The 15,861-nt window shown below is 36.5% G+C and overlaps 1 protein-coding gene across 3 annotated transcripts in view; it reads left to right on the top strand.

The window, feature by feature from the left end:
- The window catches only part of LRRC7 (leucine rich repeat containing 7), a 302,077-nt gene that overhangs the window by 239,659 nt on the left and 46,557 nt on the right, over positions 1-15,861 (top strand). For all 3 annotated transcript variants that reach the window (XM_014788265.2, XM_087420219.1, XM_087420224.1), the window contains one exon: positions 15,348-15,569. In XM_014788265.2, the coding sequence (XP_014643751.1) occupies positions 15,348-15,569 (222 nt within the window). The remainder of the gene's footprint in view (positions 1-15,347; positions 15,570-15,861) is intronic.

Raw genomic sequence — 15,861 nt, 5'->3', positions numbered from 1 at the left:
GATTCTCTTTGCTTCCCCCATCCGTTTCCCATCACCCCCACTCACAGTGGTGTCACTTAGAACTTTGCATCAAGCAATGTAAAGACTAAATTGATATCCAAGGTAATGGTGTGTTCTACTGAGATTGCTGAGCTTCAAAAAGAAATAGCAGCCAAATGCATTCGCTGTCAGTGAACTCTGCCCAAAAAACAAGAAATGAGTCAGTGAAAGGGCAGATTGATGAAGTCATACAATTATAGATTTTTAAATTACAAAAAAAAAAAACCACAAACTTTTAGCACAATCTGTTGCCTCCAGAGAGACATTTCTTACACAGACATATGCAGTTTTTCTCTTGACCAAAGCCACCTTTTTCAGGGGACATAAGTTTAAAAAGGAGAGTGGAACAGTGGAAAGATTCCAAATGTGTCCAAATAAAAAAGAACGTCTATTCCCAGCAGGATTTTGAAAATGACTCTCTAGAGCTACAATAATGCAACTCTAACTTCCTTGGTATCCAGAAATAATCTGGAACTGATTATTTGTGTAAAGAGTAAGTACCCACTCCTTAATTTTCACCCTTAGATTGAAAAAGGAGTTTGAAGCACAGTTCCAATCATACCAGTTGCCCGGGAGGCAAACACACCCACCATCACACAAATATCCCTCCAGGTTAGGAGGGGTTAGGAGTAGGAGCGATAAGTAGGTGAAAATTATATCTTATGTGACTTTTGTGGTTAGGGATCAGTTATTGGTGACATTGTCAGGCATCCACCACACACCCCTTGGAGGCTCTGAAATTTCTGATGCTTACAGTTAGTGACTATATAGAGACCTCCACTAACTTCCCCCACCCAACAAATATCTGCCTCTGTCTCTACTAGAGTAGCCTCAGCATGGTCTTTATGGCATAAATATCAGTTATTGTTCTAGAACCGGATAAAAATGCACTGTTAGAGGTTAAGGTAAAGTATGTAGAACAATCCAAAGAACCATTATAGGAATTATAAGCTAAGGGCTCAAATCCAGAATTGAGAATTTCAAGTTGCACTCCTTTTATGTTACCAGTTTCAGAACTGTTACTCAGGTGAATTAAATGTGCTCTTTTAAAACATAGCTTGCTGATTGATTATCATATTACCTTTTCCAGTAAATCAATGCAGCCATGCCTTTTGCTATGTAAAAAATAAGAATGAATATCCCATTAGATTCAGTGCCTCCCAAGATTGCAAATTATTAATATAAGAAAGAGAAGACTGAATACATATAAAGACTTGCTTGTTAAACAAGAATTAATTGCCAAAGCAAGAGTCCATGGCCTATAGGAAGTCAAAAATTTCATGAAAATAGGACCCTTCCGAGGCAGTTCCATACCCTTAGTAATAGCACTGAATCAGGAAGAAAGTTTGAAGAAATCAATGAAATAATTTCCTCTATTTAATGATCCATTTCAAATATTCATTTTGTTAATCTGAACGGCTAGGATGATGTATTTTTAATTGATTTTAGTGTTAATTCATAGATATTTTTAAAATATTCTATTTCTATTATGTAATTGTTCTCAAAAATAATGCAGATAGGAGGTTGTGCAAATGCAAATAGAAAAATTCTTCTCTAACTTAAAGCAAAAGTGACAGCTGAATAAAATATTGTTTAGTTTCACAGTCACTTTTGTACTGGATTTTCTTACTTAATACAACATTAATTCTTTAACTCACAGAGCACATCCCTTTATCTCCTAATACCGGTGCCACAATACAGCTGTCTCCAGTAGTGAAGGACATCACTGTCATAAAATCTGGAGATTATTCTTATCCAGACTGTCTCTGAATTATTTCCTTAATAAAAGTGCAAGCCCAAGGAGTGTCTATCAAATGGCTATTAAGTCAGAGGTAGAAAAAAACTTGCCACAGATTAAAGCAATAGAAAGAGTGGCAGATCAAAACCACTCATTCCATCAATTCTGCACACAGGTGTTCCTTAAAACAAATGACTACTCTATTTCAGAAAATGGAGATAACTCAATAACATTTATACTATCTTCATTTTGGATGAAATCTAAAAGCAAAAGAAAATGTGATGTTAATCTAATGCAGTAAAAATATCCCGTGATTGAATATGTAATTTGAAGACCTAAACAACATGACAACTGGCAGATGATCAAAGACTGTTGCCAAATAGAGGATGTCAAACGACAAGATTCCATTTCTCGCCACTTGATTTTTATCTGACTTACTCCACTCCCTATAGGTTCTTAGAAATCTTAAGGATGAAAGAAATGATTGTCAAACTTTTATTGTTATTGTTAACATCTTCCTTTTTATTTTATTTCAGGAATGTATAAGTCAGCATCATCACAAAACAAATTGTAGGTTGAAAGTGTAGACTTAGTTCTAATTTCATCATTTTTGCTATAATGGATCCTCTGTTGTTTTTTCATTTGGTTAATAATTTCCAACTCCATAGCTATGTTTTATAAGTTGACATTTAATCGTAGAAGAATGTGCTTATAGAGATTCAATAAGCCAGAAATGACTGCCTGCACATATCAGCCAGTTGTCATCCTAAGGCACATGCACTGAAGGGAAAGGCCCTATTGCCTCACCTTGTTATCTGTCATTTGGGGTACTGGACTATATCACCTGACTCTAAAAGATTTAAGATCAGCAAATATTTTGAATCCCCCTCTCGTAAAAATACCACACATGCCAGCAGAGTGCAGTGTCACCAAATCCCCAGAACAGGAGAAAGAACTCCTTCCTGGCCTCTCTCTTTCAAGCTTCAGAGCTCTCTTCTGTGTATTTGTGCAAATTGGTCCTCTAATGCCCGAGTAGGAAAACATAGATTTTTGGCATCAAAACTGCCCTAGCTGAATATAAGTAAAGTAAGAAGAAAAAATAAAGCTTAATATTTTGGTGGTTATAATCATAAAACAGTATCCACAAAACATAGTAGCGCTGTACTAAGGTGCTTAACAGAGACACACTCATATCTTCTTCACAACAACCTGATGGGACAAGGAGCTAGGGGCATGGCATTGAGGAACACAGGATTAGAGCCCAGTATTGTCTGGGTCTACAGCCTAGTGTAACCACTATGTTATACTACTAATATATTGTATCCCACCCACCCCATCCAACCCAAAAAATTCAGAAAACATTATAGCATAGCCCTGCTGCAGTAGTAAATAATGCTCGATATCAGGAATATATTTGATACATATTTAGCTAGTGCTTTTTGCCACGCTTGGTATTGCTTCTTCTCTTGCATGTTCCGAAGAGAAACTCTGGCACCAATCATATATTTAAAAAGAATTTTTGAGTCCTCTTCAACTTGTTCTTCGTGACCCTACACAAATCAAATATTTTAGATACTATTCCTAAAGGCGCTTGTTTTGAAGCCTTTGTTTTCTTTAATCTGAAACAATTACAAATTCTTTCCTGACCTTTGTGAATCTCAGAAGGAATAGAATCAGGAGCTCTAAGCATAACTGAAACCTACCTACAGATCCTTCCATCATATTGAATTTAGTTCCTTTTGTTAATTTTGTTTCTCAATAATTTAGCTCATCAAACTTCCCAATTATATCATCTAAGATTCCTACCACCCCTTCCTGTTTCATACTTCTCCATTGTCCGTAAAATAACCTAAGTCCCGTCACCAAAATCACTTGTGAAAGTGATAAAACTGCACTGAACGGCACTGACTGTTGAGGCAAGGCCAGCAAAATGATAATTACACTAATACATAAAAACTAATCTATGCACTAAGCTGCATAAAAAACATTATTTCAGTTTTTTTCTTAGTTCTTAAGAGCTTGTTTTTGGTTTTTTTTTTTTCTTTTAAGCAGGGTGCAGGAGAAACTGTGAGCCTTTACTTTGCCTTCAATTGGCCCTGGAGCATATTAAACTTGGCTGTTGAGCTTTCTCATCTGGGATGAGAAGACAATGATGCATATCTTGTAGAGTGGTTCTGAAAATTAAGATCACGATGTAAAATATTTACCACAGTGCCTGTCATACAAGTGTTTAATTAATGGTAGCTATCATAATATTTATTATTTTTGATAAAAAAGTGTTAATTGTGGACAAGTTAGACCTTCATTTTGCTTTGTTCCTAACAGCAGGCTGGTAATGAGACCAAGGTCGTGAGTTAGCACCCCTTCTGAATTACTGATACACAAACACAGGCTGTACTCTTCACCTGGACAGTTGTCTTCAAAACATATACAATGATGGGGATGGAGGTATTTAGGGGGGAAAAATGAAGGCGAATCACTGCAACCTAAAATATTAGCCATGTTAGTAAAGAGTAAGTAGTATCATCTCTACTTATGGCAGAATTGTTTTTTGTTTTTAATCTGTATATGCTGTCCCCCTCCATAAAAGACACTACTTCTCAATATCTGAAACAAAGTACATAATTTACTGCTTGCTAACACATAGCTTGTAAGGCACAATCTCTGAGTAAAACAGAGTTTGGGGAACCGTGGAGTTCAGAGATTGGCGGATGTTCAGAAGTTGGAATATTTAGGGGTTCATTGACCTTGAACTGGGGAAGCATGGTTGGCATGAGTGGGGCTGCTGCTGATTTTAGGAGCAGTTGCTAAAGCAAGTTGTCATTGATTAATTACAACAGGTTTAAAACCAGTTCTTTTTGGTGATTATTTATTGCTGTGTCCAAAGGACAATCAGACCTTTACTCAGCAGATAAGAACGTTTTATTCTCATTGCCATATTTGAGTACTTATATGTACCAAGCTATATGTTCAATGTATTACATTATCTTCTTTAATCCTCAAAATATTCTATGAAGCACTTACTATTATCTGCAAATTCATATGATAAGCAGAGAGCCTAGGGAACTGGTGTAAGATTGCATAAGTAAAAGGTGACAGAGCAAGGAATAAAACCCAGATTTGTCTGAATCCAAAGACTGTGTTACCTGTACCGCCTCTATTATTTTTTTAAATTGACTCCTGGCATTTCTATAATCCTCCATTTCTATAATTTTGTTATTATAAGAATGTCATACAAATGAAATCTTACAGTATGTAACCTTTTGGGATTGGCTTTTTTTACTCGGCATACTTCTCTGGAGATTTATTCAGATTGTTGTGTGTATCAATAGTTTCTTCCTTTTTATTTAGGAAGTTTAGTATTCTATGGTATGAATGTATCAGTTGGTTTAACCATTCGTCCAGTGAAGGAAATCTGGGTTGTTCCCATTTTGGGGCTATTGTGAAGAAAGTGGCTCTCAACATGCATGGACAGGTTTGTGCGTGAATTTAAGTCTTAAGTCTCTGGGACAAAAGCCCAGGAATGTAACTGCTGGATCACAGATGGTACCTGCATGTTTAGTTTTTTAAGAAACTGCCAAATATGTTTCCAGAATGGCTCTACCATTTTACATTTCCAGCAGCAGCATATGAACGATTCAGTTTCTCCTCTTCATTGTCAGCATCTGTTGTCACTATGTTTTATTTTAGTCATTCTGATACGTGCGTAGTGATATCTCATTGTGGCTTTAGTTTGAATTTCTCTAATATCTAATGATGTTAAACATCTTTGCATGTGTTTATTTGCTGCCATCTGTATATCCTTTTTAGTGAAATGTCTTTTTATGTCTTTTGACCATTTTTCTAAATAGATTGCTTAGTTTCTTACTGTTGAGTTTTGAGAGTTCTTTATATGTTCTAGATACTATCCTTTGTCAGATATGTGGGATGCCAATCTTTTCTCTAACTCTGTAGCTTGTCTTCATTCTCTTAACATTTTACAATTTTCTGTGATCTATTTTGAGTTAATTTTTATATAAGGTGTGAGACATAGGTCAAAGTTCATTTATTTTGCCTATGGACATCCAATTGTGCCAGCACCATTTGTTGAAAAGGCTGCCTTTCTTCCATTGAATAGCTTTTGCACCTTTGCCAAAAATCATTTGGGTACATTTTTGTGAGTCTATTTATGGATTCTCTGAACTGTTCCATTTATCTATCTGTCTAATCCTCTGCCAATACCACATAGTCCTGATTACTGTTAACTATAATAATCTTGAAATCAGATAGGCTGTTTCTCCTCACTTTATTCTTCCTTTTCAAAATCATTAACAGCTATTCTAGTTTCATTGCCTTTCAATATAAATTTTAGAATAATCTTATCTGTATCTATAAAAATTCTTGCTGGGATTTTGATAGGACTTTGTTAAACCTGTGTTTCAATGTGGAGAGAATTGACATCTTTACTATGCTAAGTCTTCCAATCCATAAATACAATATATCTCTTCATTATTTAAATCTTCTTTGATATCTATCATCAGCACTGTGTAGTTTTCAGCATATGAGTCCCGCACACGCCTTGTCTGATTCACACCTAAGTATTTCACTGTTTTTGAGTAATTGTACACGGTATTGCATTTAAATTTTAGTGTCCACGTGTTCGTTGCTAGCATATGTAGATACATTTGATCTTGTATCCTGCGACCTTGCTCAACTCACTTGTTCTAGGAATTTTGTTGATTCTTTTGGATTTTCTATGTAGACAATCACATCCTCTGCAAATAAGAACAGTTAATTTCTTCCTCTTCAATCTGTATGCCTTTTATTTCCTTTTCTTGCCTTACTCTACTTACTAGAACTTCCAATACTAAGTTGAATAAGAGTGGTGAGTGTGGACATCTGTGCCTTGTTCTTCATTTTAGGGAGGAAGCATTCAGTTTTTCACCATTAAGCATAATGTTAGCTGTAAGGTTTTTATAGATGTTCTTTATCAAGTTGAGGAAGTTCCCCTCCATTTCTTTATTTCTGAGAGTTTTTATCAGAAATGGATGCTGAATTTTGTCAAATATATTCTGCTTCCATTGATATGATAACATGATTTTTTTCTGTAGCCAGTTAATACGGTGCATTGCATTGGTTGATTTTCAAATATTGAACAAGATTTATATCACTGGAGTAAACCATACTTGGTAATGTGTGTAATTCATTTTATATATTGCTGAATTCTATTTTTTCTTTTTCTTTTTTTGCGTGTGTGTGTGTACTGTCCTTGTCTGGTTGAGTTGTTGGGGTAATACTAGCTTCATAAAATAAATTGGGAAGTGTTCCCTCCTCTTCTGTTTTCTGGAAGATAGTATGTAGAATTGGTGTTAACTCTTATTTAAACATGTGGTAGAATTCTCCAGTGTAAACATCTGGGCCCAGAGATTTATTTCCTGGGAGTTTTAAAATTGCATATTCCAATCTTGTTAGTTGCAGGTTATTCAGGTTATCTATTTTATATCGGGTGAGTTGTGGTAGTTTGTGTTTTTCAAGGAAGTGGCTCATTCTTATGAGTTGTCAAATTTATGTGTGTAGAGTTATTTGTAATATTACCATATTATCCTTATGACATCTTCAGGATCTGTACTGATATACCTTTCTTCAGTCTTTTTTTTTTGTGAGGAAGATCAGCCCTGAGCTAACATCCATGCTAATCCTCCTCTTTTTGCTGAGGAAGACCGGCTCTGAGCTAACATCTATTGCCAATCCTCCTCCTTTTTTTCCCCCAAAGCCCCAGTAGATAGTTGTATGTCATAGTTGCACATCCTTCTAGTTGCTGTATATGGGACACGGCCTCAGCATGGCCAGAGAAGCGGTGTGTCGGTGAATGCCCGGGATCCAAACTCGGGCCACCAGTAGTGGAGCGCGCCCACTTAACCACTAAGCCACAGGGCCGGCTCTCTTCATTCTTGATTTTGGTAATTTGTGTCTTCTTTCTTTTTTTCTTTTTTAGTCTTTCCAGAAATGTGTCAATTTTATTGATATTTTCAAAGAACCAGCTCTTTGGTTCATCTATTTATCTATTATTTAGTTTCAATTTCATTAATGTCTGCTCTTTTTATTATTTCCTTCCCTCTGCTTGCTTTGGGTTTATTTAACTCTTCTTTTTCTAGGATCTTGAGATAGGGTCTTAATTATTGATTTAAGGCTTCTTCTTTTCTGGTATATGCATTTTAGTGCTATTAATTTTCCTCTCAGTACTGCTTTAGCTGTGTTCCACAAATTTTGACATCTTATATTTTCATTTACATTCTGTCCAATGTGTTGTTTTATCTCCCTTGAGACTTTCTCTTTGATCCATGGATTATTTAGAACTGTGTTTAGTTTCCAAGTGTTTGGATATTCTCCTTTTATTTTTCTGTCATTTATTTCTAGTTTGATTCCATTATGGTTTGAGAACACATTCTGTATGGTTTCAATTCTTTTAAATTTGTTGAGATTTGTTTTCTGGTTCAGGATATGGTCTTAGTAAATATTCTATGGGAATTTGAAGAGAATCTCTATTCTGCTGCTGTCAGGTAGAATGTTCTGTAAGTGAGAATTAGATCTGGTTGTTTGGTGATATTGTTCAATTCTTCCATATTCTTGCTCATTTTCAGTCTAGTTCTCCTATCAATTGTTGAGAGAAGAGTGTTTGAAATCTCTAACTATAATTGTGGATTTGTCTATTTCTCTTTCAGTTCTATCAATTTTTCCTTACATATTTGCAGCTCTGTTGTTTGTGTATACACATGTAGGATTACTATGTCTTCTTGGTGCATTGATTCTTTTTTCCTTATATAAAATCCCTCTCTATCTCTAGTATATTTTTTTTGCTCTGAAGTCTACTTTATCTAGAATTAATATAGCCACTTCTCTTTTCCTTTAGTTAATATTTGCATAATATATGTTTTTGATCCTTTTACTTTCTACCTGCCTATATTGTTATATTTGACATGATTTCTTGTAGTCTGCATGTAATTGAGTAATGTACTTTAATCCACTCTGCCAAGATCTGTCTTTTAATTTAGTCTCTTTGAATTTAATTTAATAATTGACACATTAGGGTTTAAGTCTTAATGTAATTTGTTTTCTATTTGTTCTCCTTCTGCTTCTCTGTTTTCTTTTTCCTGCTTCCTGTGAGTTATTTGAGCATTTTTTTAAATTTCATTTTGATTTATCTATAGTGATTTTAGTATATCTCTTTTTCTAGCTTTTTTAGTGGTTGCTCCTGGCATTACATTATATATACATAACTTGCAGGAGTCTACTAGCATCATCACTTAGCAGTACAAGTGAAGTATAGAAAACTTTACCTCCTTTATGTCCCTTCACCCTCCTCTGTTTATAATTGTCTGAAATATTTCCTCTACATACGTTTAGAACCACCTCAGATAGGGCTATAATTTTTCTTCAAACATACTTTTGAAAATTCAAAAAGAGAACGAAAGCTCATTGTATTATTTATCCATATATTTGCTTGCTGTGTTCTTTCTTCCTTTCTAATGCTCCAAGATTTCTTCTTTTATTGTTTCTTTTTTATTTAGAGAACTTCCTTTAGCTATTATTTTAGGACAGGTCTGGTGACAACAAATTCTCTTCATTTTCCTTCGTCTGGAATGTCTCGATTTCCCTTTCATTGCTGAAGAATATTTTCAGTGCTATAGGATTTGGGGTTGACAGTTCTTTTCTTTCAGCCCTTAAAAAATATTGTGCCACTTCCTTCTGTCCTCCATGGTTTTTGATGAGACATCCACTGTCATTCAAATTGTTTTTCCTCTGTAGATAAGATGTCATTTTTCTCTGGGTGCTTTTAAGCATTTTTTCTTTGTCTTTAATTTTCAGAAGTTTAATTATAATGCATCTATGCATGGATTTCTTTGGGTTTATCCTGTGTGGGGTTCTCTCTGCTTCTTAAATCTGTAGATTTTTGTCTTTTGCCAAATTTCAGAATTTTTCAGCCATTATTTCTTTGTTTAATTTTTTAGCCCCACTCTCTTTCTCCTCTCCTTTTGACAATATGATTGTTAGAACTTTTATATAGTCCCACAGGTCCCCGAGACTCTGTTCATTTTTTTTTTTTTTAGTGTGTCTTCTCTCTGTTGTTCATAATAGACAATTTCTATTGTCTAGTTTACCATTCTTCTATCTTCTACCTTCTGTCTTCTAGTTTACCATTTCTTTCCTCTGTTCTCTACATTCTGCTGTTAAGCCCATCCACTGAGCTTTTCAGTTATTGTATTTTCAAGCTTTAAATTTTCCACTTGTGTCTTCTTTATATCTGATGTTTCTTTCCTATAACTTTATATTTCTTTGCTGAGTATCTATTTTTTTCATTTGTTTCAAGCATGTGCATAATCGGTCACTGAAGTATTTTTTTGATGGCTGCCTTAAAATCTTTGTCAGAGAATTCTAACATCTCTGTCCTCTCAGTGTTGGCATTTATTGATTTTTTTTTTTTTTCATTCAGTTTGAGATCTTCCTGGTTCTTTTCATAGACATTTTCATATTATGTTATAAAACTCTAGATTGTATTTAAAAATTCTGTTTTAGCTGGCTTTCTCTGACATCACTCCAATTGGGGAAGGGTGGGGCACTGCCTCATTTTGGCCAGGCGGAGGTACAAGTCCAATTATCCCATTCAGCCTCCATTGACACATGAGGCAAAGTCTCCTCGTTATTACTAGCTGGGGATAGAAGTTCCAGCTCCCCAGATGGTGTCCACTGATACTCCGATGGGGGGTAGCCTCATTACCATTGGGTGATAGAGAAGGTCCTGGCTCTCTACTAGGACTTCTCTAACCACACTGTTGGGAAGGTAGAGGGCTGCCTCGTTACTGCTGGGTGGGAGTGGAAGTCTATGTTCCTGTGTGGTCTCCACTGACACCATTGTGGGGGAAGGGCTTGCTGCTGGCAGATGGGGATGAATGCAGTGGCACCTTACTTGGCCTTCTACACCACCCCAGCAGGAGTGTTGGTGTGCCTTGTTACATCCTTATGAGGGTAGAAGTCTAGGCTCCACACTTGGCCTTTGCTGTCATTGTTGGGGTGGGGCCACAGTTTTTCCATGGTGTTTGGCTATAGTAGTCTTTGTCTAAAAGTTTTTTGTCTTGCTAGGCTGCCCCTTTCCTGGTCCTTTGGCTAGAGAGAGTAGACTTTTGTTGGGGCTTTTCTTGTCTGCACCTGTTGGCATTTCTGGGTTGCCTGCCTCTTCAGTATCAAGTCTGGAATATATGACACAAAAATAAAACCCAAGGAATTCACCAGCATGTTATTACTTGGTCCCCAGATCCATAGCTGATCTGCTTTCTTCTCTCTAATTTCCAGCGTTTTCTTATATTTGTTTATATGTAATGTCCAGAGTTTTTAGTTGTTTTTAATGGAGGGAATAGGGAAAAGTATGTCTACTCCATCTACCTGGAAGCAGAAGTACTACTGCCTCGATTTTTTAAATTTAACATGCAAATTAAAAAAAAAAAAAGAGTCACTACAGAATACATGGTGTGAATAGAAAGTGATAGGACTGTTTTGTTGTTTTATAAAATTACTGAAACTGACTCATTCAAATGAGTGCTGCTGGTTCCTTGATATCAGTTACTGAGTTATCTTTTTTAAATGATTCTGTATTGTTGACACTGCTCCCAAACATTTTTCGAACTCTTTTGGACTTAATTTTAGAGAATGAATTGTGTCCATTTTAATATTCTCAGTGGCACAAATTGTCATCCTTTGAGGCTGTGTTTGATTTTTGGAAGCAACCCTAAGTTTTTCAAGAGCCAAGATGGATAGCAAAACAGAAGACCAAATTGGGTAATACACTTTTCAGTCTAACACTCTTTTCTAAGAGGAGAGTGTGAACCAAAGCATTGTTGTAGTGATAAAGTCATTTCTTTTATAATGTGCAAAACCTCCCAAGCACTTCAAATTTATACATAATAAGCCTGATTAGCTGTGGGATGGATTTGCATGAACAGTGCCATTTGGTATCAAATCAACATTTCTTTTCTGTGGTGTTGACATAAATCTTTCCTTGGGTCTTATGGATGTTGGAGTTTTTCCTTGTAAACTTTGACAGTATGTTTTTGGGTCAACTTGAAAACACCATATTCCATCACTGTGCTCCTCAAATACATGTTATTTTGTCCAGTCTTCCCTTGAAAGTTCAAAACAAATGTCAAATCTTCTCTGTTTCTTTTTATCATTCAAAGTGTGTAACACAGGCTTTACAGAAACCTTATTATTCAAATTCCCCTTCAGTAAGAGTCAGTGTTTTCAGAGCTAACCCTCTGCTTGAACAAATCTCGTCTCCTGACATCCTCTACATTTTCCTCAGTCCTTTGTACTTCACCATGAGCATCCTTATTCCCTTTCTTACGCCTTTGTGCCAGTCCCTCCACACACTCTTTACAGTCCCTCCACACCACAATGGTCTTTTAGATGTCTTGTGTCATTTATGTTTGCTTAACTTCACACAAAATTTAGTGTTAATTCTTTGCTTTCTACAGCTGTCATTCCGCATCCCCATTCATTGCAGCCTACAGCCCCAAAAGAGAGTGAAAGAACTGTTGCTGATGCAAACAGAATCATTTGACGGCATGTTCCTTCCATGCCCACTTGGTTTTGCAAGCCGTCCGAGAACATGAGCTTCATGATTCCGTAATCATGGAAAGATTACTAAATACACAGAGCATCGTCCTTTTTGCTTAACTATAAAATTCTAGGTCACATACATAGGATCTAAAATAGATAATAGAACCAATTCAGTAAGTAGGAATGGCCCTTTAGCAAATTAGAGAGCTGCTAAAGAAATTTAATATATCCTACCTCAACAACCTGATCTTTTTGTTCTTTTCAATTCACAGTTCAACTATTAGGGGGAGAAAGCCAATCTGGGGGAAAGGGGACTGCAATATAATTTTGTGTTTAAGAGTATGATTGTCAGACAGCCTTGGTTCAAGTCCTGGTCCTGCCAGTGTACTGGTTGTGCAAATTACTTGGGAAAATTACTTAACCTCTCCAAGCCTTAGTTTCCTCCTCAGTAAAATCAAATAATAATAGTTATTTCTTAATGCTGTTGTAAGGATTAAAGGAGGTAATATGTGTAAGGTAAGTTTTAGCACATTGTTTGGCACCTAGTGTTTGGATGGTAGCCATTGTTAAATGCCAGTTACTGTGCCACCCTTTAAAGATCATAAGTAGGATATGGTGCTTGCCCTCAAGGAGTCCTAAATCAAAGCATAATCACAGTTCAAAATGTCCCATTAGAAGAAAAAAATAAACCAGAAAAATAAGTGTAAAGGCTATTACAGTTTTATAATATGTAGAATTAGCTTTTTACCCTTGGATAGATCATTACCAGAATATTCCAATCAATGAAGTGATTGTCAAGCAATCATTATTGATTTGTCTCATGTGGATTATGCATCACGGGACTAAAGCTATGTTCTGGATCTCTCTCGGTTTTTCTGGGTGTAAACATTTTTTGCTTGTCTGTGTGATCACTTTCAATTAAACAGCAAGTCTTCCTCTTTCCCCCTGGCTCAAGCACTGACTGAAGACCCATGAATACTACCCCAGTGGAGGTGAGAAGCAGGTATCAATGTAAAATCAGCTGATTATTCAGTAGCCAGGCCAGTCAGCCTCGTCAGCCTACACCTCCAGCTCCTAACTCCAGGAAATCACTTTCTCTAACTATGTAACTCCACATGCCAGTGAGTTCATTCAGAGTACAGCAGCTCAAAATGTGATGCTAAGTTTATCTAAGGCTTTCCTCTCCTCCCAAATGAGAGAACATGAAATTTCATGGAGGTAGGAGAAGGGTGTTCAATCTTCTAGAGTGGCTGAGAAAGTTGTGACATTACCTTTCATTTAGATTTCTGAGAAGGTAACAGATACATTAGAGAAATACACATTTGCCCTTTATGAGGTCATCTTAGTTGTGTTTATGGTGTCATAGTTTTGTGATCCCTGGTTAATTGCGTTGGACAGTATTGGATTGATCATTCTTTTCACATTGTGCTAGTATAGCCTGAAACTCTTTTTGCATCTTTTCCTCCAATTTCTCATGGCTGAATATCTTTCCTGTTTTTGAATGTAAAAAATTATACACGGTAACAAAACAACCAATTGGATATCTCAAAATAAAAAACAAATGGTTGTTCACTTTGCCCTACATATTGCCAAATAAGAATTTTGAATATTTTCTTCACTGAAATTACCTCTTGTTTGTAATCCAACAATATGCCTTCCATCTTCTCCAAATGATTTTCCACAATCACTGTCACTTCCTCATGTCTCTAATGTTGCTCTTCAAGAACTTTAAAATGATTAAAATTAATCTCTTCCTCGAATACTTGCTTAATAATTTTTTCCTTACTCCTCCAATCTGACTTTTTCATAGTAAGCAAAAATCTTGATTAGTCAGGAAAATTCACAGACTTTCCTAGCTAATAAATTCTAAGGTGAAATTCACTTTTGAATTCCAAATTACCTACCCTTAAGAGCTCATCAGGAATGAAAACGGGTTCAAGAAGTAACCCCTCAGATCCTTCCACAGTAATGGGTGAACTAAAACATATATTTAAAAGTATTAATGATAAGCATCCACTTCCCATGTTAGACCTCCATGTGAAACCATTCTTAATTTTAAAAGGCATGTTCTAGGTGACCAGCTCACAACCAGAACTGCTTGCTTGGTAGAAAAGATATCAGGCAGAATGACTCAAGAGGCTGACACTAGAACAAAGGTGAGAAAATCGGTGTGAACAGAGGAGCAGGGGTATGCGCCGTATCCCTTAGAGAGGGGAGACACAGTGAGCATGCCCTCTCTCCTCCAACAGCTGCTTTTAGGAATTGAGAAATGATCATTGTTGCTTTAAATGAAGTATTGATGAATCTCTCTGAAAGCTCATGATGAGATGATCTGCACACAGAGCTCACGTTAAAGACCTTTCCATATCTAGCGCCTCCACAGGCTACAGATACTCGCAGGAATTTATCTCATGATTCATTTCTAATGGAACTTAAAACTTTCCAAAAACCATACTCTTGATTTAATAATGCAGAAAATTAATAAATATTGATTATATTCACCTGAAAAGCTTACTATGCACCCGTGGCATAAAGGAAAATATGCAATTCAATTCTTCTGCTTCAGAATTAGGAACCAGATTCTATCATTTTCCCCCTGATGTTTCATATATTACATCTCTCTCCCTGCTTTTATTTAAAGGAAATGCCAGATAGACCTCCACTTCATTTTTAAGTTGTGACTCCTTTTTCTTCTTGAGATTTTTCAGGCTGAATTTTGTTCCCTTAAAACGAGGGTTAAAATAATCTTTGGCAAGCCACCAGATGACTCTGAGTGTACTTAATGCGACCTTGCTTCAATATTAACATTTCCACGAACCACAGTAGGCAGACCCTTACTGTTTTTTCATTATCCTCCCAGCCGTGGCTGAAAGCCCAAATGATGCCACTTTACCCGAGAGATATTCTGTGCGTGTTTTCTACTTTAATCACATCCTTTCAACACCACGAATCTTCGCCTGACAGATTATGTTCTCCACAGGCAGGCAGCCACATCCAGACCTTGATGGGGTCCCAAAGCCTGCAGCATCGTAGCCGGGAGCAGCAGCCATACGAGGGAAATATCAACAAAGTGACCATCCAGCAGTTTCAGTCACCATTGCCTATTCAGATCCCCTCGTCACAGGCCAGCCGGGGACCTCAGCCTGGACGGTGCTTAATTCAAACTAAAGGGCAAAGGAGTATGGATGGATATCCAGAGCAGGTGAGGAGAGTTTTTATAATTGATGAATTTTCAGAAAACATTCAGGAAAGTCCAACCAATCCGTGGTTTGCCTTCCTTCATTAATGTAGGCTGGGACACATGAATGCAGTCACCACGTTGAATGGAATGGGGCACTCTTTAAGAATTTTATCATTATTTTCAGTGGTTGAGGACTACAACATATAGGAATTGATGGTTGGTAAAATGCTCATTTCACATAAGGAAAAACTGATGAATCGGAATAGTTTTTCAGGTTTATCCTCACTTTCTTCCACCCACCCTCAATTCAGCT

The sequence above is a fragment of the Ceratotherium simum genome, chromosome 2 (assembly GCF_057802395.1).
Source record: "Ceratotherium simum simum isolate JZ-2026a chromosome 2, ASM5780239v1, whole genome shotgun sequence".
NCBI classification, from domain to species: Eukaryota; Metazoa; Chordata; class Mammalia; order Perissodactyla; family Rhinocerotidae; genus Ceratotherium; species Ceratotherium simum.
Note: the sequence above shows the minus strand (reverse complement) of the source record. Positions and strands in the feature narration are given on the sequence as shown.